Genomic DNA, 27986 nt, shown 5'->3' with positions numbered 1-27986 from the left:
CCACCTAGTCAGGGGACAGCGTGGGAGCCAGGCGTTTCCAGAGCTGGATTCTACGTCATGAGCGCTGCTTCACCTGATGCAGGGTCTCGTATTTGGCATTTTCCTCCCCATCCTCCCAGATATTATCAAAAGGTGGGAGTCTATGGGTCATAAAGAAATGACACACTTCAGATGCTACTATTCAAATTTTTCCACAAAATTAAAGAGCCACCCCCAATAATCACTTCACTGAAATCTAGCTCCTAACAAAGATTCAAAAGTCACACACCTGACAGACTCCAGAGGGCTGAACACAGTTACGGTCTTTACAGAAAGCGACTGTTTATAGAGTGACCTCCAAGAAAACACACTTTATAACCAAGCACATCGGGAGACTTCCAGCAGCAGAGTCCATCTCCAGGCAGCGCTGTTTCCTCACACAGAACGTGCAGAGCCTGACGGAGACCGAGCTGACAGCCCACAGGCTGCGGGCAGACGCAGGCTCCCTGGCCCGTCTCTGTCCTACCGCCTTTCGGCATTTATGGCTCAGTTTCTTGTAAAATCAGATTCTAATGTCAAATAACCTTAACCCTTACATTATCATCTCCCTTTACATATTAAAGCCTATTTAAATATTTTTGTAATATTCAGACTAATGTGAAATGAAAAAGGGGCATTATACAAATCACAAAGTCTGTTCACTCACTGAGATCAATGAATTAGGTCTAATTTGCTTTTATTAATAAAGATGACTTTCAATAAAAAGCTTTAATTTAGTTGAAATAAAAAAGTACAAACTTTAACACACAATCACAGCTTTACTTACATTAATATGAACATGCACGCATCCCTTCCAATTGTTCTTTTCAACACTTCAGTGTCATAGGTGTCAACCACCTACATCCACAGCAGCACCACGGAAACAGTGTAAACGAGACTGCCCGACAGTCTATCACCGGCTGGCTTCAGAGGGTTATGATGAAACTACGTACAGTGTATGAAGCTGGTCAAACTGGATCTGGTCTTAGGCCATTACTACTGTGACAGTCCAATTTGGATTTTAATATAATTAACTTACAGACCTGAAATAAAAGTGCTGCTTAATGGTTCCAGATGCCTTTGGTATTTAGTATGTTTCAAGGCATCTCCACGAATAATAAATTATAACGAGAACCGGTGAGTAAAGCTTCTGACACGGACACAGGGCGGTGACTGCAAAAGCCGCCAGGGACAACTCCATGAAGCAAAGGTCATAACCAACTCTGGATTTCTTTAAAACAAGCAAAACTAAGTAGCACACACGAGTATTGTAACACAACCTCAATGGTCTAACAAACCTTCCAAATGGAAGGAAATACAAATAGAGCTGACTTACCGAATTTAACCCACAGTAACGGGCCTCCGTAGTACAGGTTTCCCAGGCCGCCTTGCCAGCCAGCTGCAGAAGCACCTACTGCTCAACGCCAACTGCAGAAGAACCACCTACGGCCGGTGGCTGGCCCTGGGCGGCTGGCCCACCGGCACGCACGGGGCTGTGAAACCTGCGGCTGTCTGACCCCTCTCCTGATGAGCTAACACCGGCATTTTCATGGGCTTGCTTCTTGCAGTAACTGAGCGCAGATAATCAATTTCCATAAAGAAACACGTCGCTAAACCAAATTAAGAATACTAAATCTCCCACACATGGGCTCAAACAGGAAGCATTTCATTTGTATAATGAAAAGTTGATTTTTAAAAATATCTATAGTCTTTTTGAAACACAAGGCACCAATAGGGAGCAGACATTCCAGCAAAGAGTGATTGGGGAAAAAAAGGAACTGATCAGGGTCCTCTGTCCTTTGCTGATCAGAAGTTCCTTCACTCATGTCTATGCAACATCTTCCAGATAATCTGCAACGTCACTGAGCTGGGACACAGTCAGGTCCTGTGTCAGGTCATCAAGCTTTGTTGTTCAAAAGAAAGAAAAGAATTAGTGTCAGAATGCGAGCAGGGTCTTAAACAATTTTTAACACATACTGCCGTGACTTAAGTATTATCTTATGCTCTACAACCTGCTTCATATGCAACAGCCCTTGTCCTCACCTTCTGCTTCCTATTTTGAAACTGGGGATAATACCAAAAGCTGAGCTAACAGGGAAAACTCTACATAAACAAGAAAACTGATGGTTAAAATAACCCTTCTGCAGTTCTTTTGGAAACTTTAAAGCAACACTCTGAAGCCTTTTTCGGAGAGCATCTGGTGAAGAGGTAAGACAGACTATGACAAACCCACACGGCACCCAGAGCTAGAGGAGGTCCCTGACATGCCACCTCTCAGCCTTCACCACCACCCCGTGAGGCAGGCATGAACACCTCCTTCTCACGAAGGACGAAACTGGAGCTCAAAGGTTAAGGCTTGCCTGAGAATGAGGGTAGGAACCAGGCCCAGATTCACGACGAGGCGCTGCCTCTCCCCTCCCTGTGGGATAATCCTTGATAGGCACAAGCACCCGAGACGCCGTCCACGTTCTGGAAAGCGAGGCCCACCTCCCGGCGGCAGCGACAGCCCTCCGTGGGCACCCGTGTCTGGTCCAGAGGTGCCACCGGGCGCCTCGTGCCTGATACGCATCTAAGTCCTCTGCTCTCCGCCAAACAGAAAGGTCAAATTTGGACCTCCAGAACGGAATCCTGATTTTACACCCTGACTCCCCGTTTCTGCTGTCCTGTCTCCCTGCCTGCTCAGGTCCCACAAACCCTCCGCACTCGGTCTCTGCTTCACCTCGCGTGTTCACAGTGCTCTGATACACACAGCAACTTTCTACACTGGCTTCTCTGAAGAGATCGCTTGCCTACACTGTCTACACCCTGAGGTGGTCTATTCTGACTCGAGTCCTGACCCACTGCGGCCGACCTCCATCCACAGCAATTGATGCCCCAATAACCCAACAATAACATGCAGGCATTTCAGAAGCACTCTGTTAATAAAGCAAGCAGCAGCAGGAAACAGCTTTACACGTCCACTGCAGACACTTCTTAGGTTTGGACCAGGAAGCTCTGTCATAAACTTTTCATAACTTTCACCTGGTTTTCTCCCAGTCAGTGATGTTTCTGAAGCTCCACAGTAATCAAGGCCCAGGCACAAGCAGCCTGTGTGGGAAGCACCGCGTACCTTATCGCTGGTATTGACGTCGTCTGTCTCCACAGACAGGTCTTCCTCAATCTCTTCACCAATACTTAGCTCACTTTTTTCTGAACGATGGCTGGTACTAATTTCAAGGGAAAAAAAGAAAAATTAAGAACTGAGTATAAACATTTAGAGAGAGTAATTACCATTTTTCAATCCAACCAGATAATTATTTTAATCCTTGAAGTAAAATAGAATAAAATGTTAAATATCATTAATTCTATACATCTCACCTCACTTGACCCTTTAAATGACTTAGCAAGGGCAGCAGGAGCAGTCCAGTTCACTTAACAGATGAGAAACACTAAGGTCACATGGTGACTACAGCCACAATGGCAAGAAAGAAGCAAACCCGGATTTTTAAAATTTCGTCTCTCAAAAACTTGTGTGTTTAAAAATAAACAAATTCCAAATTGGAGGGAAAAACTGTCAATTACGTAAAATTCTCAGACTTTAATATAAAATTTCTAATCATATCTACAAAAAAATCCTACTTCCAAGTTAATTATTGGCCAAGTCATAAATTATATTGTCTTTACATATATAAAAAAATTATCTGAAACAAAATATGAAGAAATGTCATCTGAATCAGAAAAACAACATGAGCGGCCATTCTGCACAAGCTGAATGCGGACAGTGCCCCGGAGGGTCAGAGAGGAGGCGAGCTGGGCACCCTCGGGCCGCACTGCTTCCATGGGGCTTCTGAGGCCATTCTCCGACGTGTTTCCTTTTCTCATTCTTATCAAGTTCCCTGAACACAGTATAGATGTTCTTACTCCAATGTAATATCAAAAACATGCTCCCAAGTCTAATGTATAATTCTGGATTACCTGTCTTCCATTCACTTTCAATCGATACGAACGAGAGAATCAAAGACACTACAACAAGCGCCCATGTAATTCTGTCACACTTCCCTGTGTTCAGAAATTGCTTACAATTTATATATTTCTTGCCCAATTATTTTTCTTACCTATTAAAATCATCAACATAGTCATCTTCTTCTCCAGTCCCTGACAAGTTCAAGAAAAGATACATATGTTATCTTTATATAAACACACGTCACAATTCACCTACAATTAAACACACACATTTCCTTGGAAAACTACATTAATGAATTACGTTGCATCATTGAAAAAGAAGTCTTAACGATCAGAAATCACATTTTTACCACATGTACGGTGAGAGCAAATGAAAGAGCGGACCGCCTAGGCACTGCTGCGCCGTGTCACAGAGGGCAGCCCACGCTCAGCCTGAGCCCTCGAAACACAGCACCGGGTCTGTCACTCAAGGACTCTGGCCAGGGGAGAGGGGCGCGCCCTTGCCGTCCCCTCAGCTCTAAAGGACGGCCAGTCCCGCAGCTGTGTGACGCAGACACAGGGCTAGCACGTCACACAGGCAGCAGCACGCAGCAGGCTCCTCCTGAGAGGCGGCAGCCCGAGGGGAGGGCGCTGCCAGTGAAGCCCCGTCAGCGCCAAGCGCTCCGCAAGGCTCGGCAGAGCGCACACCTCCACGTCCCCGAGGAGGCAGGGTGGTCGGCCTCGAGGCAAAGACTTAGAGGCCTGTCCTAACAGTCAGCTGTGAGCGACTGGCGTGTGAAGACACCGGAGAGTCACGCGTCCCCAGGGAAAGGAGGCGGCTCAGGGACGCCCCTGAGTCCTCCACGGCACCAGGCGTCAGGGGCCTGGTTGGGGGATTCAAGTTCTGGACGGGCAGTCAAAGTGACCCTCTTCCGGTGAAGCCCCACAACTGCCGCACTGCCAGGGCCCCTGCGGCACGGCGGCAAGTGACAGCGCTCATCTGAGCAGCTAACGCTCTCGTGGGAAGAGCCAAGAGGGGAACAAACCAGACGTGGCAGGGGGACTGGGAAGAAGTCTCTGAGGTGACAGCTGAGCTGAAACCTAAAGAAAGTACCAGATGTACAAATTATTGGGAAAAGTGTGTTCCAAGAACACGTGCCCTGAGACGGGGGGGGTGGCTGGGGTGGTTTGAAAAACGGTGCAGAAGCAAGTACACCATAGAACAGCGAAGCTGGCAGCAGGCGGAGGCAGACAAAGGAGCAGAGAGCAGGAGGGCTGGCAGAGGCCATGCAAGGCCAGGCAGGTCATGAGCAGGACTTACACCCAAATGCAAGGAGGGGAAGGGGAAGAGGAAGGAGAGAGAACAGGGCAGTGCCACCTGACCTCCACTCCCCAGAGAGGACGCAACCCCTGCAGGAAGACGCGTGCTCAGGGAAGGCAGGAGGGGAGGAAACAGGAGGCTGCTGGCAGGCTCAGGCCAGAGGACTAGGGGGAGGGCTGGGGGGAGGCAAGCGTTGTGCAGATCAGACAGACAGGAGGACTGTGCCTGCGGGAGGAGAGAAAACCCGAGGCTGAGGAAAGCGAGGACCACAGCAGCAGCCACACCCAACCCCGCCGGCGTGAGCCTGGAGTCCTGACGACCAGCAGCGTGGGCACCAGGTTTCCCAACTGCTTGTCCCCTCGAATAAACAGTCCATCTGCACTCACGGCAAGATGACTCAGGCCTCACAAGTTGAGGTGGACAGTGCTCGAGGGCAACGAGTGTCCAGCGGCGCCTGGGAGAGTGGGGGCAGCTAACCCCAGATCAGACAAGCCACAGAGGTGGCTGGTCTGCACGTGCCAAGAAAAACCACAGTGGTGGCGACTCTGAAATCGTGAGGCCACCTCCATGACCAGGCATGGTGTCCCCAGGCCAACTCCAAAGCACACAGAAGAGGCAATTCAGCGAAGACAGTGGGACAGCTGGGCTGCACTTTGGATTTAGGGAAAACTGCTCCCCTACCTGCCCCAGCTTCTGTAGCCAATTCAAAGACAAAACAGTTCCTGCGTAACGCGCTAGAACACAACGTGAGCCTCTGACTTCCTGTTATACACGTGACTATAGACAGGAGTCTGTCCCGCAGGCCAAATCCAGTGACAACTTGTTTTTGTGCAGCCTGTGAGCTGAGAATGGCTTTTACATTTTCCAATCATTGTAAAAAAAACAAAGAATATGCAACAGAGACCACATGTGGCCCACAAAGTCTGAAATACCTACTCTGTCCTGTCAAAGAGCTTGCCGACCCGTGCTTTAAGCACGCACAGTGCCTGTCAGTGAACGTGGGTGCCTCTGGCTAGCATTTTTGTCTCCCACACTAAAGTACTTGTGCTCCAAAGCTTCAGCTGAGAAACGTGTCTTGGGACTCGGGATTCACCTTCTCACTGAAACGAGAGCGTCCAAGCGAAGCACAGGCAGCACGCACAGCGGTCAGAGCCCTCTGTGCCGCCCCAGGCCCTGTGAGCAGCCGGGCTGCTCTCGCGCAGGGAAGGCTGTACTCACGGCTGCTCCGCGCTGCACAACAGCACACAGCCGCCCACCGTGTTTCCCAGGACAAGCCGACCTCTCCCAGTGGACCAGCCCCTGAGGCCTGAGCAGCACACTCCCAACACCCAGCATGCCTCTGTCTTTGCACAAGCCGTGCCCTCGGCAGGAATCGCAGGCCCTTCCCTTCTGCCTCACCCACCGGTCTCGGCGGAGAAGTCACATCCTGGGAGAGGCCTTCCCAAGCTCCGAGGACAAGCCACCTCGCTAGCCGTTTCCACGACACTGTGCGCAGACTTGTTCAATGCCCATCTTCCCTACTAGGTTTAAACTCCACCAGGACAGAATCTGGGGTGGTTCCTGCTGCCTCCACCCTGGCCCACAGAGTAGCCCTGGACACAGAAAAGCCAGCCAACCATCCGCTCATGAGGTGCTTATCGTGGGCTGACTGACACTTCATTTAAGATTTTAGTCTAAAAAATTATCACCTTCAACAATCAACGCTGAAATTAGAAATCTAGTTACCTAATCCAAGTGATCCAATCTTATCATTGACCAATTTAAGATCTTTCAAAATTGTACTTCCCCTTTTACCTGTGAACAGGAGAAAACAGTCACGTTAACTTTCAAAACACAACAGCCTCCAAACCATGGCAGTTTTTTCTCAGTGCAGGGCTTGTTCACGAAACACAGTGACCAGGAAGAAAGAGGAGTTACAAGCCGTGATTAACCACACTGCATTACACATCACATCAGGCAGCACACAACCCTTTTCAACCACACTATGCTATACCGGAACTTGAAAAAAATAAGTTTTTACCCAACTACCAGATACTAACCTTGATAAGCCCAACCGGGTATGAATTCATGGACTACAATTAATTATTCTCATCAGTTTTACTTTTCCTTTGAACTTCTAAATTTTGCTTCAGTTTTATTGCTACTTCATTTATCAGACTGCTCCCTTCATTGGTTTTATTTCTTCAGTCCCAGTTTTCAGCGCCCTCTCTAAGTCATTACTCCCCAGCCAGCGTTAACAGGGACAGGAGCACGACAGTCTGCATCCTTCACTGAAGGGGACAAGACTATGGGAAAGAAGAAGGGAAACTGATGTGGGCCGTACTGACAGCTACGGGGCTGGTCTACCAGATGGCTAAGAGAAGCCACAGACCATCTCCTCCACGTGCCTGGGAGACCTACAGTGGCACCATGCAACACAAGGAGGTCAGTAAGTACAATGAGGTATGCAAAATCCCAGCGCAGTTTCCTAATAAACAGCCACTCAAAGAGGCAGATTTACGCTGTACACACTCTGCCAGCCTAATCCTGCACTTACTCTGATGCAGTTCAGTGTACCTGCAGGGGTACACATGTGAGGCTGCGCTTTTTAGATCCCTGGTCTTGTCGCCATCTGTGTGCAGCAGCAGGGCTATTCTGTGTTTAGCTAACAATCCTTATCCTTGCTACACATAAAAAGACACATCTGATCCAAATCCCTGAAGGCAGAATAATATTTCAACATTCCTATGATGATTACTGCGGTAGCTACAGAATCTGTGAAACAATTTTTAAAAACTGAACTTAAATCCTACATAAGTCAATCTAAATGTCCAACAAAGAGAGATGGTTTAAAAATTATCCCAATGCATTATATAAGACAACTAAAAAGTCAATTTCCTATAAGTATTTTCCTGGCAAAGGAAAAGCAAAGTACAAAACAATATACAGAATATGACCACATTCAAAAGAAATTTTAAAAATAATAGAGTATTAACAGAAAATAACACTGAGGGGTAAAATTATGGGCTATTTTTATAATTTTACATATATTTTTCCAAAAAAATAAGCAATGATCATACACTACTTAATTAATTAGACTAAAAGATATTATCAGCATTCTAAGACCAAGTCCTCAGTCAGCAAATCTAGGGACTTCCAGACACTTACTTTCAGGCTCTTTCAACGAGGGGGCTCCAGTAAGAGAGCTGAGTCCACTTTTTAAGGGGGGAGCGTCAGAGAGCGATGTCAGACTTCCTACTTGCTTACTAGGCTCACTTCTCCTAACAAGAAACAAGAGTATAGTTAAATGGGATTCATAAACTCTGTCACTAAAACATAAGCAACTTGAGTATATCTTATGGGCAACACAGCAGCTGGGAAACACAGAGTATACATTTCACAGACGCCAAACCACTCAGCACACCCACGGGGTGCGCAGACTCAGATCACAGCACGTTCTCGCAGCAAGGCATCGCCGTCACAAGTGACTATCTGCTTCGTCAGCCTCACTGTATGGGGCTTCATCAGGAGCCCCTCCCGTGGCCCAGAGATGTAGATGAGGGGAGCCAGGCACCGATCAGCACCGCGCTGCCCCTCAGATGCAGCAGTGTTGCGCAGGCCAACAACCCGGCCAGTTGGCCTCCCTACACCTTGGTGACGACCACCAGCCTCAAGCGGATGTGTGATGCTGCCCAGGACCAGCCACTGTGCGGCCCCTCGCACCGCCGCACACGATGACCTCAAAGCTCCTGCAGCCCTGGGCCCAGGCACTCAGGAGCAGTGCCAGGAACCCTCTCTCCCTCCCAAACGTACTTCACTTCTCGTCTTTAGAACAGGGTTGTTCTCATCAACGTACACACGTGCTGTTCTTTATCCCATTCAGTGTTTCTCAGCCCCACGTCCACCCTCCAGCCCCACCCATCCTTCTGCACCCTGTACAATTCCTCGTCAGCTATGCTCCTCTCCTCTCATTCCTGAACCCCCTCTTATCCTTTAATGCTGCCCAGCCCCATATGACTAGACTGCCCGTGAAGGTCACCGCTGGCCTCCATGTCGCTAAACGCACTGACTTTCAGCTCACCCCGGGCTCCTCCTTCAAGGCCACTTCTCTCGGGCCCTCTCCATCCCCTTTCCGCTGTAGCGCCCCTTCCCCGGTGACCTCCTCCAGTCCCCTAGCCTGCAGCTTCATCTAAGACTGATGACCCCTCGTGTCCATCCCTCGCCCAGACCTCTCCCTTAGTCCCCAGATCACACCAGAAACCCAACTTCACCTTTCCATCGACCAGCTTCTCAAACCTCACAGGGGGGAAGTGAGTTCAAGACTGTCACATGGCCCACCTGTGAGCCCAATCTCACTCTTTCCGCTCGTCACTCTCAGGAAATGGTATTTTCAACCTTCTAGTCACTCAGCCCGGACACCCTGGAACTACCCTTGACAGCACTTTCTTTATCGCACACTTCTCAGCAAATCCCTTTGGACCTAACCTCATTAATACAACCCAAACCACCTATTTCCCACCGCTTCCACCATCATCTCTCACCTGGATACTCTGAACAGCTTCCCACCTGGGGACCCGGCAGCCAGGTGAGCCTGTCACGGTGCATGCGGATCTGGTCACTCTGGTGCTCAGAACCCTGGGCTGCCAAGCCCCTGCTGTAGTGTCCCTGCGGCCCCCTTGCCCTAAGCCCCCGACCTGCCACACCCCTCCGCAGAGCTCTGGCAGCTAAGCCGTCTGCCTGGCTCACTCTCGCCCCCTCCGTCAGCTCTTCGCTTAGGTGGCACCCTTCGAGCGAGGCCCTCCCCTCGCCGACACCTACCGACCACCTCAGGCCTCCACACACAGCTCTTCCTCCTCTCCCCGATCTGCCCTCCGAAGCCAGCCTGCTCCGCCCGCACAGCACGTGGCGACCGCCGCTTGCTGCTGCGCTGGGGTCCCTGCTTCCGGAGGCAGGAGTCCTGCCTGCTGTCACCTGCACCCTGTACCTGAGGCGGCGCCTGGACAGGCAGGCACTCAGGAGACACCCACCTGCTAAAGCCTTTAACAGCTACATCTTTCAAAACCTGGAACTGTTTTACAATAAAAGGTTTTAATGACACAAAATCAGACTTTTGAATTCAATAATTACAGAACCACTGGCAGCTCATTATTTCTCCAACGGACGTTTCCTAAACATAACACATTTAGAAATTCTATTCTGAAGCCTCTGGTTTGATAATCCAAAAACACAGTTTACTCACCAACCGTAAGTTTTTTCTGGTTTAGGAATGGGATCATCAAAGAAAGAATCTCCTTCCATATCATCCTCATCTGGACAAAGACCAGCTTTGTCTTTGGCATCTAGACTTTTGCTGCTTAACAAAGACCCAACTCTTGCTTCATGGGCCAGGAAGTGAAGACTGCTTTTGCTCTTTGGCTCTGACGAGGAGATGCTTGTGTCGCTCTGACTAGCATCACTGCTGGCCTTCTAGACAGAGAGAAAACGAGAAAAGGTCTCCTTGGTAAAACAAAGCTTTAATAAGACACTTTAAATAACCTTTTTAAGGCATGTGAACACAGGCAGATCTGTGTGGTGTGCACGAGCGAGTGGGGTCGTGCAGCTGCACGAGGTGCAGAGTGACCCCACGACCCACGAGCTCATCCCCAGGCTTCAGAGAGTAACTTCTGAAGGGAAAAAATGTCAGAGAAATTTGTTTATGCCATTCCTTCCCCGCCCCCTAAACAGGAAGATCTTCACCCGTCCCATTTACAAACAAACTTTCCCATTTCCTCTTGTGCATACATCACTGCTTCATAAATTAACTTGTTTCCAACCCGCAAAAAAAGAGCATTACTGATAAAGGAGGGAGAGGTTAATTCACGTAAGGGAAGCACCAGAACAAAGTAATCACCAGTAAAACTAGCAGTTTTCCACCCAGTGCCAAACACAACAGACGCCAAGATGAAAGACGCCACCTTTACCATTCACATTTCTAACGGAAAGATGTGCTAGTTAAAGCACCAGTCTCAGTTCAGACTTTCACAGTAAATCCCTAATCCACATCTCCCTCAAACGTCCATGGATGCATGTACATAAATGTTTCTATCTATCTTACACCAATGTACAAAATTCTCATTTCCAGTCCTGTCCTATTGATCCGGTGATGTCAGCACAAAATATAGTCCCCACCGTGTTTTCACTTGGCCCTAAGTTCTATCCTTGATCAGATTTCTTTTGCCCTTGGACATGTCTATGTCAACAACAATAAAAACATCAACAAAACCAAAAACTTATGATAATAACAATGGAAGCCGCAAATGTTTACGGAAAGCCATCCAATTCGTCCCATGTGTTACCTCATTCTAAACTGCAAAATAAGCCATGGTGTGCGGGCAGGTCTGTTTCCTTTGCAGAAATGGAAAAGGAGACGTAGGGGCATTTCAGTCACTTGCCAAGGTCCCCAGGGACTTACGAGGTCTGACATCAAAGCGCGACTGCAGAGGTTAGCTCTAAAGGCTTATGTTCTGCTATTAGGTTGAAACTTCAGTTTTTAGGGGTAAAAAATGAGTTTCCCAAGATTCAGCTTCACACGACAGAGGGCAGTGTGGAGTAAGACACCACGGCGTACAGCAGTTCCTGAGACACAGGATGTGGTGCGTGGCCCACACTCCATCACTGCCCACATGACTTTAAGGAACTGAATATTCCCAGGCATGAATCCCTCAAGAATTGAACCAGAGTAGTCTTTTTCCAAGTCAAATCATTACTAGTAGTTAAGAAAAAAAGAGACGGGTGGCTGGGGGACAGTTAATGACTACCGAGTCAAGGTAGTAACAACACGGGTTAGAAATTACTCAGTAAGACCCTCTCTAAGGATGATTTCACTCCTACGACATGTGTAGACAGAAGCACCGGTCTGCATGAAGGAACACGTTTATATTAACCAGCCAGAGGTGTGATTAGCCGACCCCAGGCCAGACTGATGCTACACGATTGTTAGGCCCCTGTATAGCGGTACACCTTCCATGCTACTGATACAGACAAATCAATGGTTGTAAAAGGAGATGTCTGAAGAAATAAATACCAAGGTATCACCCATTTAGACAACGCAGGATATTTTCAAAGCAGACACTTCTTCCAATTTCCTAACAACTTTCTTGAAGTTTTCTTGGTATTACACAACTATAGAGAAGCACCATCCACTTACGTATTTCTTAATGAGATTCATGCCCATTATAATTTCTGATTAATAAGTGTTTTAAAAATTGATTTACATCTATTCAAAGAAAATGCATTTGGAAATAAATAACCTGAATTCTATTTAAATACATTTACAATTATAGACACTGAGACAGTGAGCCTTTCTCCTTCAAAACATCCCCAAGAAAATCCAAAAGGACACCTAACATGGAGCAAAATGAAATGCAAATGCAAAGCATATCACGAGAAACAGTAATTATTCCAACCAAGTCTTCTCCCCGGGAAGCCACACCATCAGCATAACTTAAGGCTACATAACAAGCCACCTGAGCTTGGCAACTCACATACACCATGATTACCTTTGACAGGTTTCAGCAGTATTCTTGCCATTATGAAAAGAAAGATTAGTTTTAGGAAGACAAGTTTCATGGGTAGCATATTATGATGTTCAACATAATACACATTTTTTAAATAACAGCTAGTTTATTTTAAAATTACAGTTCTCACAGGAAAATATATTCAAGATCTTGCAGTAGCTCACAGTGAAAAGAATATGAAACTGAATATACATATATGTATATTCACATATGACTGAAAAATTGTGCTAGAAATTGATACAACATTGTAAACTAACTCAATAAAAAAAATTATAGTTCTATTTACCTATGGAGTAAAATTAAATTTTAAAAGCACCAGTCTGCTTTGGAAGTGTTCTCAAAATCAAATGCCAAGCCATATAGGAATGTATCATTACTTCTTAACTAGGGCTCATTTTTTACCAAAAAGACCATTATGCAACTGGGTTGCTAATGAATTCACTAAACTTAATTCCAAACTAATTTTACTATTTAAAAAAATCCACACTAAGAGGAGAAAGAGCTATCAAAACATTCTGTAGCTTAAAACAGAAGTATTGCCAAACTTTAAGAGGAATTTTCAAAGGAAGACCAAATCTTTTGAGGAACAACAAGTCAACTCAAGATGTATGTACCCGGGAGCTGTTTAAAACCTTTCATCATGGCTTAAGCCTCATATACATAAACTTCAGTTAGTTGAGTCTCTACCACCTAGATGTGGATAAATTAAGATTCAGGATGAAATCTAAGCAGCTAAGAGTAAGAACTGTTAGAAATAGAGAAGTGTGACCAAAAAAAAAAATAAAAATCCTATGACAATGCCTCAGAATTCACTCCCTGGGCAACCTGAAGCCTTGGAGGACATTCTGGGTTAAACTGTGTCCCCTAAAAAGGCAAGCTGAAGTTCTAACCCCCAGTGCTGCAGAGTGTGCCCTTATTTACAACAGGGTCACTACAGATGTAATCCGTTAAGATGAGGCCACAGCGGAGTCCAGTCAGCCCCTAACTCAACAAGCCTCGGGTCCTTACAAGAGGGGACAGACACACACAGGGAGAACGCCACATCAACACGACGGTAGAGCCTGGAGTGATGTGCCTGCAAGCCAAGGAATGCCAAGGACCGCTGGGAGCCACCAGAGCTAGAAGAGAGGCCTGGAACAGATTCTCCCTCGCACCCTCAGAAGGAACCAAACCTGCAGACACCTTGCTTTCAGACTTTCAGCCTCCAGAACCGTGAGACAATAAATTTCTGCTATTTGAGCTACCAAGTTTGTGGTATTTTGTTAAAGCAGCCCGAGGAACTAAGAAGTACTTACAATAAGTGACTAACACTTGTAAGTACAAGTTTTGTTTTTTCAAAAAAGCAAGAGGCCTACTGCACAGCACTACAGCAGTCATTTACTTCCCTTGGATGGCTCTCAAGACTAGTAAGTTTTATGGTAAATTACAGTAAATTCCTAAATACAAATTTTTGGCGTATGTTTTATTTTCTACTAGCACACTTACATTCAAGACTGTAATCATTTCTGGATTAACAGAAAATAAGCATCATAGAGCAGTTTCACAGAGAAATAATTACTAATTTTCTGGTAGCCAAAGCCTGAATTATCATTAGAATGTCTTAAAAGCCTGGAAAAAACAATTTTGCTTCTCTAAACTAAAGGCTTAATCTACACTGTTCACAACAGAGAAACATCAAAGCCAAAGAAAGACCCCAGTTTTGCAAATGTATTTTAAAAATTCGTGCAATTTATATTCTCTTCCCTGCCCATGCCTCAGCCCCCAGCTTTCTCCTCCAATCCGCGAAAGGCAGTTTTTGACCCATGACTTCACTGAGTTATTTAGAGAAGCAACTTTACTACCGTTGTAACACATACATATATTTCAAGGTTTAACTGACTTACCTAGACAGTAAACACTGTGGATTATGAAATCCACACAACATATAAGCTCCTCTTTCTAAAGACTCAGTTTTTCTAAACAAACTCTCAGTCTGTGCTCTATAAAGTCTGTAATTCCCACAGATGCACATGAGCAGCCGTCTCTGGCTGTGCGATCGATCTAAAGCCACTCCCATCCAGCTGCTCTGCTCTCACCTCTGCAGCCGGAGCTCCCGGGGTTCAGCCAGAAAGCAGCCTGGGATGGGAAGCGGCCGGTCAGGCCCAACCGCCACAGGCGTGCTGGGTATCCTGCTCACCGTGCGCATCCATTCATTACGGTGTGTGGGTGTCGGGGGGGTGGATAATGCTTGGTTTATCTAGAAAACCCCAAGGTGACGGCAAAAGATGCAGAAACACACCCCCAAACACACATGATGTGATCCCCATCACCGCCCTAAATCAGCATAAAGCTGGGTTTTCCCCAGGATTTTGAAAACAAGGAACAAATTAAGAAATGCCATTTATTAAGAATTTGAAGCAAAAAACAAAAAAAAAAAAAACAAAAAACCTCAACAGTTTTAAAACACCTAAGAACTGATTATGAAAAGAAAGGATAACCTTTCAGGCTACATTTAATGTGATAATTAAAATAGCTTATTATTAAAAGCAAACAATAACCATGTAATACCTTATTCAGTTTTTCAACTCAAGGTAAAAACCTTAGAGGAGCCTACCAAAAGTCTGTCGTAATTTTTGATATGTGTTTATTTTTTGCAGACAACTAGCATCATGCCTGGTACAAGATGGTTTATGAAGCAGACCATTACAGAGGACACTTGGGAAGTGAGTGTTAATACACATTTAAAATGTTTAGCTCATTAGAGCCATGTCCTCCCACCTGACATTTGTCTCCCCTGCAGTCCAAGTCCTCTACCCGGCCTTTACTATCTCACACGGTAGCAAGAACAAGAAACGTGACTTTCACTTTTACTCAAATTAGTTCAAAAACCTTAGATTTTGCTTTGCATATTAACAGGTTTACAACAGTAAGTACAAATCAGTTATACATGTAACTGGTTTTCTTAAGTTTATTCCTAATATGAATATAGGTTTTCTGAAAACAGCCAAAAGTCTCTGAATGAGCAATTAATACCTGCGCCTTCCTGCAGGCAAAAGACAGAACATGCCCTGGGCGCTCCCGGCCCGCACGCCCACTGCCCGTGGACAGCCAGGGCAGCCACCAGCGGCTGTGCCCAGCTGGAAACGCCACTCACCTCCACGGCAACAGCTCCCCCTGGAGTCTGGCTGTGAGCAACCTCAACGACCAATCAGTTTGGTATTTGGATTACCGAGATGCTAAGAATGGTGGGTGTTAAGGATACTGGAACCTACTGCGTGCACTGGGCAGAGCAGAAAGGCGGAGAGATGAAGGGCTAAGGGTCACCGGTTGGCCTGGAAACAGGCAGTGCTGGGTACAAAAGAGAAAGTCAACTCGGAAACAAGAACGGGGAAGTAGAAGGCGAAAGGCTTCCCTGAATTCAGGGCTCAGGAGCATGAGATGAAAGAGGCCCGATCAAGGCCGGCACAGACCCTCTGGTCCCCCTCAGGGCACAGGAGGCTCCACCCACCAGAGTGGAGGATCGAGTCTGGACCCACAGTGCAGCTGCGCTCCAGCACACAAAGGGAAGAGCGTCTCGAGGTGTGCTTTGGTTCTGTGCATCGACTTCTTCTAAATGGTTTAACTTCTTTAAAACTCATGACATCAACAAGATTTTAAAATTTAATACTATCAAATACACTTTAAAAAGTACAAGAAACTGATTAAAAGCATCTATAAACACACTAGGTTATGTTCTTAATTGTTTTTCTTAGTGTATGTCTCACCTCTCCAATTTGACTATAAACTGCTCGAGTGAGGATCCATGTTAAATTTGTCTTGCTCCCAGCACGTAACACCAAAGACTTTCACTACGTAAATGTCCAAACATACTTGCGTACACTTTAGAACATCTTCTCAGGTAGCAGTGAATGAAGAGGAGTGTGAACGAATACAGTAGCAGGAATTCACCACTGAAACCAATAGAACTGGAGCCAGCTAACACAGCAAATGCAATTTTTCAAAACCCTTTAATTTTGGAGATCCTCATCTTAGTGAAAAAATCTGTACATAAACCAAGGCTCAACAAGGACTAGCAATTCTCACAGACCTGAACGTTAAATAACTTGATCTTATTCTAAGTAAGTGTAAGAACTATACTGATAATTAATAATGCTTCTGAGGGCTCCAGTATTTAAATTTTATAAGCAGCTAATCTACCAGCTTAGTCAAATTTTGAGATCTCTGGGGAGGAAAAATCAGCAGCCAGGCAGTGATCACTGCTGGGCTCTGTCCCCGCAGGCCCCCGCAAGCCGGCACCTGGGGAAAGGTGCTGAACACACATGAAGTGTCCTGAGGGAGCCAGGTTTGGCCTCTATCGATTGGAACTTATCCAAAAAAAAAAGTTCTATTTCCCTCAGATAAAAATCATAATGTTAAGAATATGTACATGACCATCATTTACGAGGAAAATAAGTATTTTCAACTTTTTCTGTTGCCGACAAAACAAGGAACTCGCAGAGAAAAACTAAGAATACAGTTTTAAAATACAACAGTATGGTTTTCACCTGGATAAAAACTGAAAGTCAAATTCCTTTTTCCTTTATGTCACCATGACCTCAGCACATTCTGATCACAGATAAAAGAAAGTGACATCTCCAAACAAAACTTAACCCCAGGCCAACAGGAACTCAGGGTCCGAGGAGGCGCTAGGGCGGGGTCTGCCCGGCCCGCCGCCCTCCGCGGCCTCCCGCGTGTTACCTTGGCGCCAGCCTTCCGCCCGCTTGTCTTCTTCTTACCTTGTCCTTTATACCTTGGTATCTGAGCATGAGAATAAAATGACATTTTACCACAAAATGTACATCTTTAAAAATAAACTCATACCAAACTAATAAAGATTCCTATTAGAAAAGTGTCTTAAAATTGGAAAATCTAATTACTATGTTACCCTTTGAAACCCACTTTTCCAGTCTTTCTTAACACCCTTCCTAACGTGGTTCAGCTCACACTTGATGACTTGGTCCCACAGAGACCTGGTCGGACGAGGAGACCGGGGCCGTGCCCAGCTCACCGGCCACGCGGAGCCGCCTCCTTCACGCCCTCCTATCAGCGCTCCAGGACAGCCAGCCCTGACTTCCTAGCAGCTTCCTTCAAGAATGGCCCTGGCTCTACCTTACCTTTCTCAGGAGGACACAAAGCAAGTTTCTCAAGGTCGGGCTGGACCCTGAGCCTGGCCACAGCTTCCCAGAACTCCCAGTGCTCTCCAGACTGAGGAGGAGCCCTAATGCACACGCCCTTCTCGGAACTACTCAAAGACCTGAGAGAGAGAAGGAGGCTGGCAGGAAAAGGATGGGGAAAGTACCGGAATCCCAAATCCAGACCCTTCAGGACTACAGGGGAACTGAGTTTTCATTGCCAACGAACACCTCATCTTTAAACAGACTCCACCCCAGCCCCCCGAGATGAGTTGTGGCGTTCTGCGGGTGCCCAGGGCTGCCGCAGGCCCACAATGCTGCTGGGGAGCCCAGGCTCTGCTGGAAGGAGACAATCACTGTCTCCAAATTAACCTTTAAAATTATCACTTCTCTGTATTTAGAGCAACATTTCCTGACTTAAAACTTGAGATGCTCATGATAATTCTCATGATAAATTTCAAAATATTTTTACATAGAATTGGGGTACGTAAAACAGACATTAATATATTATCTTGAAGACACACAATATGTGGAAAATTAGTATTGCTAATTGGCCTTAAAAATAGTAATTCACTAAAAAGAGAATTTCCAAATAACTCAATACCATAGGTACCAGTAAGTATTTTGGAATATGCATTCATTAATCCCTCTAAAACCAGGTATTTTCACAGAAAGCAAGGCTTTGTTTTTACCTGGCACTTAATTTGAAGGGAATTTCAGACTCACTCCCAACCTCATTCTGTGCCAGTAGTTTCAGCTGTCCAGGAGCACCACAGGGGAACACCTTCCAAGACCAACCACCTCTACCAGGAAAGGCTGACTAGGTCTCAAGGGAGAGGAGCAGCTACCAAGAGCATGACGGCCTCCTTCCCTGGTTAGAAATAAAGAACAAAATCCCTCCGATTTCTAAATTTAAAAAATAAAAAGGAACAACAACAAAGGAGCGAAATCAAAGAACAAGAAACAAGTAACAACAGGAACCACCCAATGGTGTCCCAGGCGCCTGAAAAGGGAAGCAATCCAGCGGTATAATTACTGCCCTCTGCAAGTCCACCTAGTTAGAAAAGACACAGCCTGTGTCTGCGAGTGACGCAGCACCAGGAACCCCTTCTGGAAAGCAGCCGTGGCCTCCCTCAGAACGGAAGGCAGAGGAAGCCACGCGGCACCTTCAGACCCAAGCGCACGCTCTGGTCAGGTGGGTGGGCTCCATCGGCGCGGGCTGCGCTCAGCCACGCACAGGAGAGAACACCTTCCTGCACCTTTAGTCTTTCTCAACACTCTTCCTAAAGTGGTTCAACTCACGTTTAATCACTCTGTCCAACAGCGCCTTGGTCACCTCTCTACCCATTCTTGCTGTTACGTAGAGCCTTGATTTTAAATTCAAGTGTTCCACTCAATTTTTATTTCCCTTGTGCCACATCCCCGAAATCAGGCCAAAACTTTTAACATCTCATACACACATACATAAATATAAACAGAGCACATACACGTTCTCATAAATCCTCAAAATAGCTCATTAATAAAAAATCACCATGATTTACAGTATCAAATCTGGGCACCTGCCTACAATATTCAGCACAACAATTCTATATTCTAGAACCTGATAGTCTCAAATTACAAGAACTTTTAAGTGAAAAGTAAGTTAACTTCTTTGTTAACCGAAGGACAAAAGTACCAAATGAATCCAATTATCATACGGTTCTGTTATTTAGGGCATACTCCTTTATATGATACAAAATTCAAAACACTGTCAACAAAGCAGAAGAATTTTTAAAAATACATACTTCATCAAAGAATCACGCTCTCTAAAATTATTCTGACACAGAAAGTAGAACACTCAAAAGCTTCCCCTGCTGCAGCAACGCAAACTGCCACATGGTGAAGACAGACAGAACCGCATGAAGCTTAAGACAGGCCCCGACCGTGCACAGACCGTCACACTGCAGTCTCACTCGGACTGTTAAACGTCTTGCTGGTGCCTGAGTAGGTAATACATCTTCTCCCTCAACATCGCTGTAGGGTCTGTCTTTCAAGCACTTTTACCATTTTCTAGTCGCCAAAGGAAATGAAACACATGACTGGATGTTAATTTCCCTGAAAGCAATGATTCCACACTCACCACAGGGATACAAGCCTACTGTGTTTGGGAAAGGACACTACAATTTAATGACCTTAAAAAAAAAGTTTCTGTTGAACAGACAGAAGAATTAGGTTGTAGTAAGGAGGTTTACACCCTCTGACACACACACACAAAACTATGACAAAATTTATTATAGTATATTGTAGTAATTAGTACTGTGAATATAAACTTAATGCACTTATATTTAAAATTAGTGACTTGAAAAGGATTAAATATTAAAACAAGATTCTCAGGATTTTAAAAAAAAAGAACTTTTAACAATAACAAAACTTATAACAAGACTACAGAGAGAACCCAGTGCCCCAGGAGCCCCCACAGCCGGCTCACCTTACTGGGGGGGGTGTGCGCGCTGGCTTTTCCTTCTGGTGACTGTGGTGGAGAGTGTACATCAGACAGATCCAGCGCACCCTAAAATATTTCACAGTTTAAATTAACACTTAAAAATAAAGCATGAACACACCAATTATGCCTCAACAGAATTTCAGCATTTAAAACCACTACACACAATGCTAGCATTTTTTATTTGTTCCTATTAATATGAATATCCTTATCAGATTTTCTTCAAATTTTATCAAAAACAGACTTATGATTCTAATTACCTGCCGGTACTTCACTCAGTCACCCTGAACAGGCTACTCAGTGCACATGTATGTGTGCCTCAGCCTCCTCTCTGCAGTTAACCTTCTCACTTCCCTCTCCACTCTCAACACCACTACTGTCCTGTGATCCTCAAAGGTCTACTCTTTCCACCCTCCCTGGACTTGCTTCCCTACTTCATTTTGTCTCAAAAAAAAAAAAATCAAGCAGTAATTCCCGCATAAAAACAGGCAACTTATTACAGCTATGCAGGATGAGGCCCTAAATCACAAGCAGAGAGGAAGAATGAGGGACAGCATCTCCACAGCCAGAGTCAGGAAAGTGCGTGGATGGCAACACCGCACGGCCGGGCAAGGGGACAATGTGCCGTTTCAGGTGGAGGACAGGTGAGAAGAAGAAGGCAAGGAAGCAAAGGCCACGTCCAAGGGTAGGCTCAGTCTGGCGTACATAGGAGGTTCCACATTTCAAAAACAGGCAGACAGTTACAAAGACATCATGCAGGATCTTGAGGGTGAGGAACCTGGCGATTATTCAGTTGCCATTACAAAGTCACTGCAATTTTACAAAAGAAAGAAAGAGACAAAGAGCTGAATTTTAACGTAAACTCGGCAATCATGAAGAGCAGAGACTGAGCAGACGCGGGAACGGCAACCTGGTCGCGAAGGAGTCAGACGCACTCGCGGCAAAAGCCTCGCCCGCCGAGCCCAGTGGGCCACTCCACGGCTGGCTTCCTCCAGCACCAGAAGACAAAAGAAGGCTCATCAAACCTGTAATTTTCTATTTCATTATAAATCACGTATTTCCTTTCAAAGTGATAAATGCTAGTAAATGACAGAAGGGCCGAACTGGACACTTAGGAGCTCCCTATTTCAAGTATAAATCGAGTTGTTTCTGCGTGTACACACACACACATGAACTTTCATTAAGATACGCAGGTACTAAGAGAGGAAAACTAGCAGGAAGTAGAGATGACATGCCCAACTCACTGCCTGCATCCTGAGGGAGTAAAGCCATCACCTTTGGAAGCCGCAGGACTCCTCTTCTCGGCCTGTGTGACAGACCTTAACCACGACACAGGGCAAGCTGACCAGGAGGCTCTGGAGCCACCTGTCAGAATGGCATACTGAAGACTACATTTATTGAGTTTTGAATTTCAAATCAAACCAACTAGACAGGAAAGCTCTTACTGGGTCTCAGTTTGAGGCACACATCTGTCTAGTGGGGAACAGAGAGCTTTCCAGTGACCAACCTTTCTTCCACAACCTGGTGCCGAAGCTATGGCGTACAGGAGGGACAGCAAACCCTTACTGGCAGTCTGAGCCCAGGGCCAAGTGGAGAGGCAAGTCCTTGGGCTGGAACCAAGGAGTCGCAGGAACAGAGTCAATGTAAACCAAGCAGTGCAGAAGAACTGGAACTGGAGGGTTTTTGCGGGGAGGAGGAATTTTTTTGGTCTTGTGCAGCTTTCACTTTGTTAGAAGAGAATACAGTCAGTTTTTTTCAAACATGACTCAAACGTGCTAACGAGTTAACCAGGTGGGCATGTTTTGTGAAGAGCTGGAAATTCTGGCCTCAAGCTAGTGAAAAGAACTGAGCTGGACTTAGGGAGTCATCCTTGCAGTAACAGCAGCAAAGTAACAGAGAGAAATAATAAATATGGCAAATAGTTTTACGATCGTGCATGCAAAGCACCGCCCCCAGAGCTTTACACGTATGACGCCTTCAGTCCGCACTACACCACGGGGTCCATACTTGATTATCCCCATCTCACAGGTGAGAAACCCAAGGCATGGAGATTAAGGGGCTTCAGAGGGTCACACACAGGACAAGGGAGGGCTGGGACGTGAACCCAAGCAGTCTGGCTCAGGAGTCCAAGTTACTACGAGTGTGCTAACGAAGGGGGAGCAAACCAGGGAAACGGAAGGCACCCACCACTGCACCAAGCGAGCCAGAGAGCAAATGGAAATGAAAGGAAAGGGCAGAAAGAGAGACAGAGGTCAGGGGCCCAGAAGCCGAAAGAGAAGTCACCACCACCTGTAGACTGGCCCAAGAGAGAGAAGGAACCAACTCTGTTTGGGGTTCTTTAAATTTATTAATTCTCTAGTAACTAGCATAATGGCATCACTTAATAAGCACACATCAAATACTTGCTAAATAAACCTGAACATGAGCTGCAATGAGGACACGCCCCCTGGACAGGAGGAGGCATCACGCTCCACCCAGGTCCACAGCTTCCTCCAACACCCCTCCCAGTCCTCTCCCTACTCTCATGTGAAGGGGGAGCCTAACACAATTTCAATGTAGAACAACCACTGCCCCCTTTAACTGAAAATTATTACTCATAGAAAGAATGGACTGACCACGTAGTATATGACACTTCCTCTGTAATGATAAACCATCATTCAAATGTCCACTTCCTTATGTGAGCGTATCCTGAACGGCTGTTCACTCTTCTAGGACACGTGACTTGCTTTTTATTCTTTTATCTTTTAATTAAAAGAATCTCTTTAGTATGCCTTAGATGCTGTAGGCACTCAGTCCAGCTTTAATGATTTTCAAAGATTCTAAGGGGAAATACACTCTGAGACTCTCCAGATGGAGAAGAGACAGCCCCTAGCCCCCCACGTTCCCATCGACTTCTGATCAAAAGCACGCATTGACCAGCTATCTGGAATAGTTACAATGTTTTCTACCCGTGAGACACAGTATCTTTACAAAAGCTAATGTTTGTAAACATTACTCTCATTAGCAGGATTTCTTAAAAGGATAAGAAAGACAATGGCTAATCAAAAAAAAAAAGTATGAAAATGTTTAGAAACTGCAAAATCAACAATTAAAAATTTTAACCTAGTTTTAAAAAGGCTTTAAGTTAAAAAATTATTAACTAACCTCTAATTCAGCCCTTCTATGTTTAAAAATAGTAACAAAAATAATGACCAGCAATTGAGTGGTCCCAGCAGTTCACATGCACTAACCTGCGGGTGTGAGCCTCCCAAGCTCACAAGGCCCGCGAGGACGTCGACCATGCCCGCTCCACCGAGGAGGGCTGGCAGGGGTGGCGTGGAGTAGCTGAGAAGGCCGGAGGCCCGTTAGTGGAGGAGCTGGGACTGGTTCCACACAGACCGGCCCCCGAACCCAAGCTCTGAGTGTCAACCCCCAGAGCAGGTGCAGTAGCAGCCTCAGAACTTTCATACTTCAATTCTCATCAAAATGTGCATTTATACAATCTCTGTCCCAGTATGTTTTGTTTTGTTTTTAAGAAATAGCCTCTTTCTATTTAAACCTGACTCACTAGGTGTACACCACCCGCAATGGCCACACTCAACATGCAGCAACTGCAGAACAGAAACACAGACAACAAAGGACTGGGCTGCACTCACTTCCCCAGTGGCTGGCCCTTTTTCTTTCTGTTGACAGCGTCTGATCACTTCTAATAATAAGGGTCCACCCACAGTACCTTCTGCTTCAATAATACCTAAATCTCGGGCTAAATTCTCTCGACCTTCAAGACCTTGAAACTGAAAAAGAAATAAGATGTTAAGAAATAAAATATAAATGCACAAAAATATAGCAAAAAAATTATTTTCAAAGATTAAAGAAAAATATTTTCAGAACTTAGACATCTCCAAAGTAAAAAAGACCATTTTTCTAATGAATGAAGTATCCATTTTTAAAAATTATACATTTCTTTTACCAAGTCTCTATATTCAAAGTCTCTATTAACAGATGTATTCTAACATCAGAACAAACTAACCCTATGATAACATTTCCGTCAAGTTACAGGAAGCAGGGACACTGGTGCCAGCTACCTGACAGCTCAGATAGCTGTTAGGAAAAACAGATAGTCAACTATAAAAAAATAATCTTTATGCAAGACGCTGTAAGTTTTCAAATCTTGTTAACTTCCAGATTTTAATAAACTCATCAAAGACAGTTTCAAAAATAGACGTAGAAATCATTATTCTTACTGTGCTAGTTTCAGGTTGAAAAACAGCCAGGGTAAAGTCAAGATTGAAAAACTGAAGAAATTCAGCAACGAGACTAGCCACCAGCCGGCCTGCGAAGAGCAAGAGAGGTGGGGGTGACTGTGCAGGAACCAGACACTCCTCACTAACACTGAGAAGTAAGACAAGTAAAGGGAGAAAAGAAGGTTCCTAGCTGTTTAAATTACAAATTCCTTCTCTTGAATAACAATTAAGTAACGAACATCTCAGCCTCCTGCTTCCTCATTAGGGTTATCAGTGTAGAACTAAGATAATGTGACATCTCATAAATGGATTAGAGAATTTTGCTTTTTACAGTAAAATTGGCTTTAATTGACAATTTCCCATGGCTACTGATATTTAATGGCAACGTAACAGTTGTACAATAAAACACGGTTTAAAATGAGAATCTGTAAGAATCACAGACTTCAAAAAAATACTCTAATATTTCTGATTTCTCTCAAATGAAGTCAAGATTTGAAAATTCAGAGACAGACAAAATAAACAAGAACAAGCTGAACATCTTACCATCTTTTGTATTCAGAAACTTTTTCAGGCTCTCGTTGACTAGAGGAGCTTTGTTCTGTTAAAAAATGAAATATTGTGTTATGCGTTTATTTTAAAAACCACTACAAAAGGAAGAATAAAGTTTAATTTTTTGGCAAAAATTTAAGTAAAATACTGACATTCATAAAACTATGGTTAAAACCATTCTACAACTACTGATTACTACAGGAACTATTTTGTGCTAAGATAAGGACCAGGACAGGTAAGGACTTAAATAAATTCAATTTGGAGATTCTTCTTGGCAGCAGCAAAAGAACTTAGGGGCAGTAGTGATGGATGTAGGATGTGAATGAATTAGAGGGTGCCTGGAAGTTAAGAAAAGGTATTAGACAGACACATTCTTTCAAAATTAGGCCAAGAGGGAAAAAATTAGAGGTACTAAAAGCAGAACGTAAGTCAAGAGAACCAGTTGTCTCCTTGAGATGTAAAAATGTTTCCGTGCTCAAGATTAGAGCCAACAGAAAGGGAGGCCAAAGATAACAGCAAATCGGAGAGGCACTGACAGTGAGTAGCATTTAGAAGGCAAAACCCAGAGAAAGTGATTATTCTTGGACAAGACGGAGTTGTCTCAACTAAAGCAGGAAGGAAAGAGGAACAGATCATCACAGGTGATGGAAGCTTTTTCTGAGGGGAGTGACAGATTGCAGGGAAGGACACAAAAAGCTCGGGCCCGAGGCTTCTACTTCCCTCATGAAGGGAGACACAAGACCATCTGTCAAGAGTAAGGAATCAGGTGAGGCAGGAGGCCTGCGTGAAGGTGAAGTGGGAGCTGCTGAGTAAAGATGTGCAGCGGGGCCAGCTCAGGACCTCACAGAGGCTGGAGCCTCCAAACAGGAACACCAGCAGTCCACAGAGCTAGGTGCCTGCTCTAGTGCAAACACAAAGCGGGAAGGGAGTTAGTCTGCACAATTAAATGACCAGTAAGATTTTTCCTAAATCAAGCAGGGCTGGAAGGCAAGGTAGTGAGGGTTTCTGAGATATGGACCATGGGGTCCGGATCAGCTAAGAACAAAGGGCAGCTAAGAGAAGACTGATGCCTGGACAAACATGAAGACTTTCATGAAGTTACACAGGAGCAGGAATCTCAGTCTAAAGTGAGGAGAAGAGGAGGCTAATGTGTCATAGAGGAAGGTGAAGGCCTTGATTATGGAACAATCCTTGTTGACAACAAGTTCCAAGATATTTACTCAAGATGGACTTGCCACAGAGAGAAAAAACTAAACACACTTATATACGGGAAGTGACTGGATCTTTGACATAAGAAAGACTACATGATTTTTAAATAACTGGGTGGCCAGAAAATTTGGGGAAAGGTTGCAAACTATCTTCCCCCCACCTGGTGCATATTAGCATATTAAAGCTTCTGAGGGGTCTTTCAGTAAACTCGCGAATATGAAACCATTTCTTCAAGCAGCTCCATCAGCCTGTGTCTCAGATTTTCCCTGTGGAAAGGGAGCTATAAGATTTAGTGTTAGCCTCAGAGTTGCTGTGGTATCTACACTTTCTTTAGGTTACTCCAAAACTCTAAAATATACACAAAAAGAGAATAATCTTAAATCCCTCCCAAGAGTTAAAAAAAAAAAAAGTAATCCTTAGTTCAAAATTACTCCTTGCTCTTACAATGGTTTTAAAGTAATTAGAAATTAAACATAAATGAATATGGTCACATTAAAGTTTGTAGACTTCATACCTCTACTTTTTCTTGCTCCTCTAGTGCTAAAAACACAGCTGCTCGGAGTTCAGCCTTTAAAAAAAGGGGGGGAGGGAGGTAAAGGAACAAAAATTACCTCAAGATAATTTTCACGACAATAAGCATATAGGCTGAAACTTCCATAGGCGCGTCCACACCATCTAAAAGTCAAAATGAAAACTAACAATACGGATAATGCTTGGCGGCAGGTGCAGAGGTCAGAGGGCATCCTGAGACGTTTCTGAAGAAAGAGACGCAAGCTCTCTGTTTCCAAGTCCGCCGTTCGTCCCCTTGGCTTGTCTCTCAGCGCCCATTGCTTTGGCTTGAGCCCCGGTTTCCCGCCCACCAGTCGCGTCAATGTCTGAGAAGTGCACGCTGAGAAACAGCCTGCCGGGCACCTGCAACCCGCCTGTCACCGCGCGGTGGAGGGGCTCGCCGCCCAGCAGCTGAGGCCAGAGGCCGGGGAGACCCGGAGAGCAGGGGGCGACTGGACCCCCGGGCGTGGGGCGGGGGAGACCCGGAGAGCAGGGGGCGACTGGACCCCCGAGCGTGGGGCGGGGACCGGGGGAAAGCGGGCGACTGGCCCCTCAGACGCCGGTGGTCGGCCTCCTCCGACGAAGGTTGGCCGGGCCTCCTCACCCGCTCTACGCCGCGCGGCCGGGTGCCTCAACCAGGAGTGACCCTCGGCCCCCGCGCGGTCCGACCCCAGCCCGGGCGGCTGTCCGACGCGCCCCGCGACCCTTTGTGACGCCCGCCGTCCCCACAGGCCCTGCGGCCCCCGACCGCGGCCCGCCTCCCCTTCGCCAGGCCCGTCCGTCTCCGGCCTGACCTTGATGCGGTTCAGGACCCCGCTATTCTCCAGTGTCTGCACCAGCAGGTCCCGCAGCTCCGTGTCCTCCTCCGCCACCACCGCGGCCGCCGTCGCCGCCATCTTGCTTCTCCAAGACAACCGCCCAAGCCGCGCCAATGGCCGACGGGCGTCCCACACTGTACGGCGCGCGGAGACGGCGCCGAGACCACGCCCCCGGCGCCGGCGCGCAGCCCTCCGTCACGTCGGGGCGGGGCCT

General features: G+C 45.8%; 1 protein-coding gene across 5 annotated transcripts; it reads right to left on the bottom strand.

Annotated features, from left to right (window-relative positions):
- Nucleotides 1–698: 698 nt before the first annotated feature.
- Nucleotides 699–27919, bottom strand: CEP43 (centrosomal protein 43). Of its 5 annotated transcripts, none has more exons than XM_031679882.2 (13): nt 27749–27917; nt 26920–26973; nt 25191–25245; nt 24648–24736; nt 24060–24197; nt 20413–20493; nt 17512–17571; nt 10479–10705; nt 8408–8520; nt 6986–7054; nt 4113–4152; nt 3128–3224; nt 699–1921 (listed from the first exon to the last, which is right to left on the bottom strand). In XM_031679882.2, exons 1-13 carry the CDS (start codon nt 27848–27850, stop codon nt 1847–1849), a joined length of 1200 nt encoding a protein of 399 aa, XP_031535742.1. In that variant the 5' UTR covers nt 27851–27917; the 3' UTR covers nt 699–1846. The 5 variants fall into 5 exon arrangements, with proteins under 5 accessions (XP_031535742.1, XP_072822306.1, XP_072822305.1 ...); XM_072966205.1 differs by lacking the exon at nt 27749–27917 and adding an exon at nt 27559–27576; XM_072966204.1 differs by lacking the exon at nt 6986–7054 and having other exon boundaries at nt 27749–27919.
- Nucleotides 27920–27986: the final 67 nt, after the last annotated feature.

This window comes from Vicugna pacos, chromosome 8, assembly GCF_048564905.1.
Source record: "Vicugna pacos chromosome 8, VicPac4, whole genome shotgun sequence".
Taxonomy (NCBI): domain Eukaryota; kingdom Metazoa; phylum Chordata; class Mammalia; order Artiodactyla; family Camelidae; genus Vicugna; species Vicugna pacos.
Note: the sequence above shows the minus strand (reverse complement) of the source record. Positions and strands in the feature narration are given on the sequence as shown.

Coding starts and splice junctions, on each gene's coding strand:
- CEP43 (XM_031679882.2), bottom strand. CDS start 27,850: ATGGCGGCGACGGCGGCCGCGGTGGTGGCGGAGGAGGACACGGAGCTG. Junction 25,246..26,919: donor AGGAGCAAGAAAAAGTAGAG/GTATGAAGTCTA, acceptor ATTTTTTAACAG/AACAAAGCTCCTCTAGTCAA. Junction 3,225..4,112: donor TATGTTGATGATTTTAATAG/GTAAGAAAAATA, acceptor CCTTGAAATTAG/TACCAGCCATCGTTCAGAAA.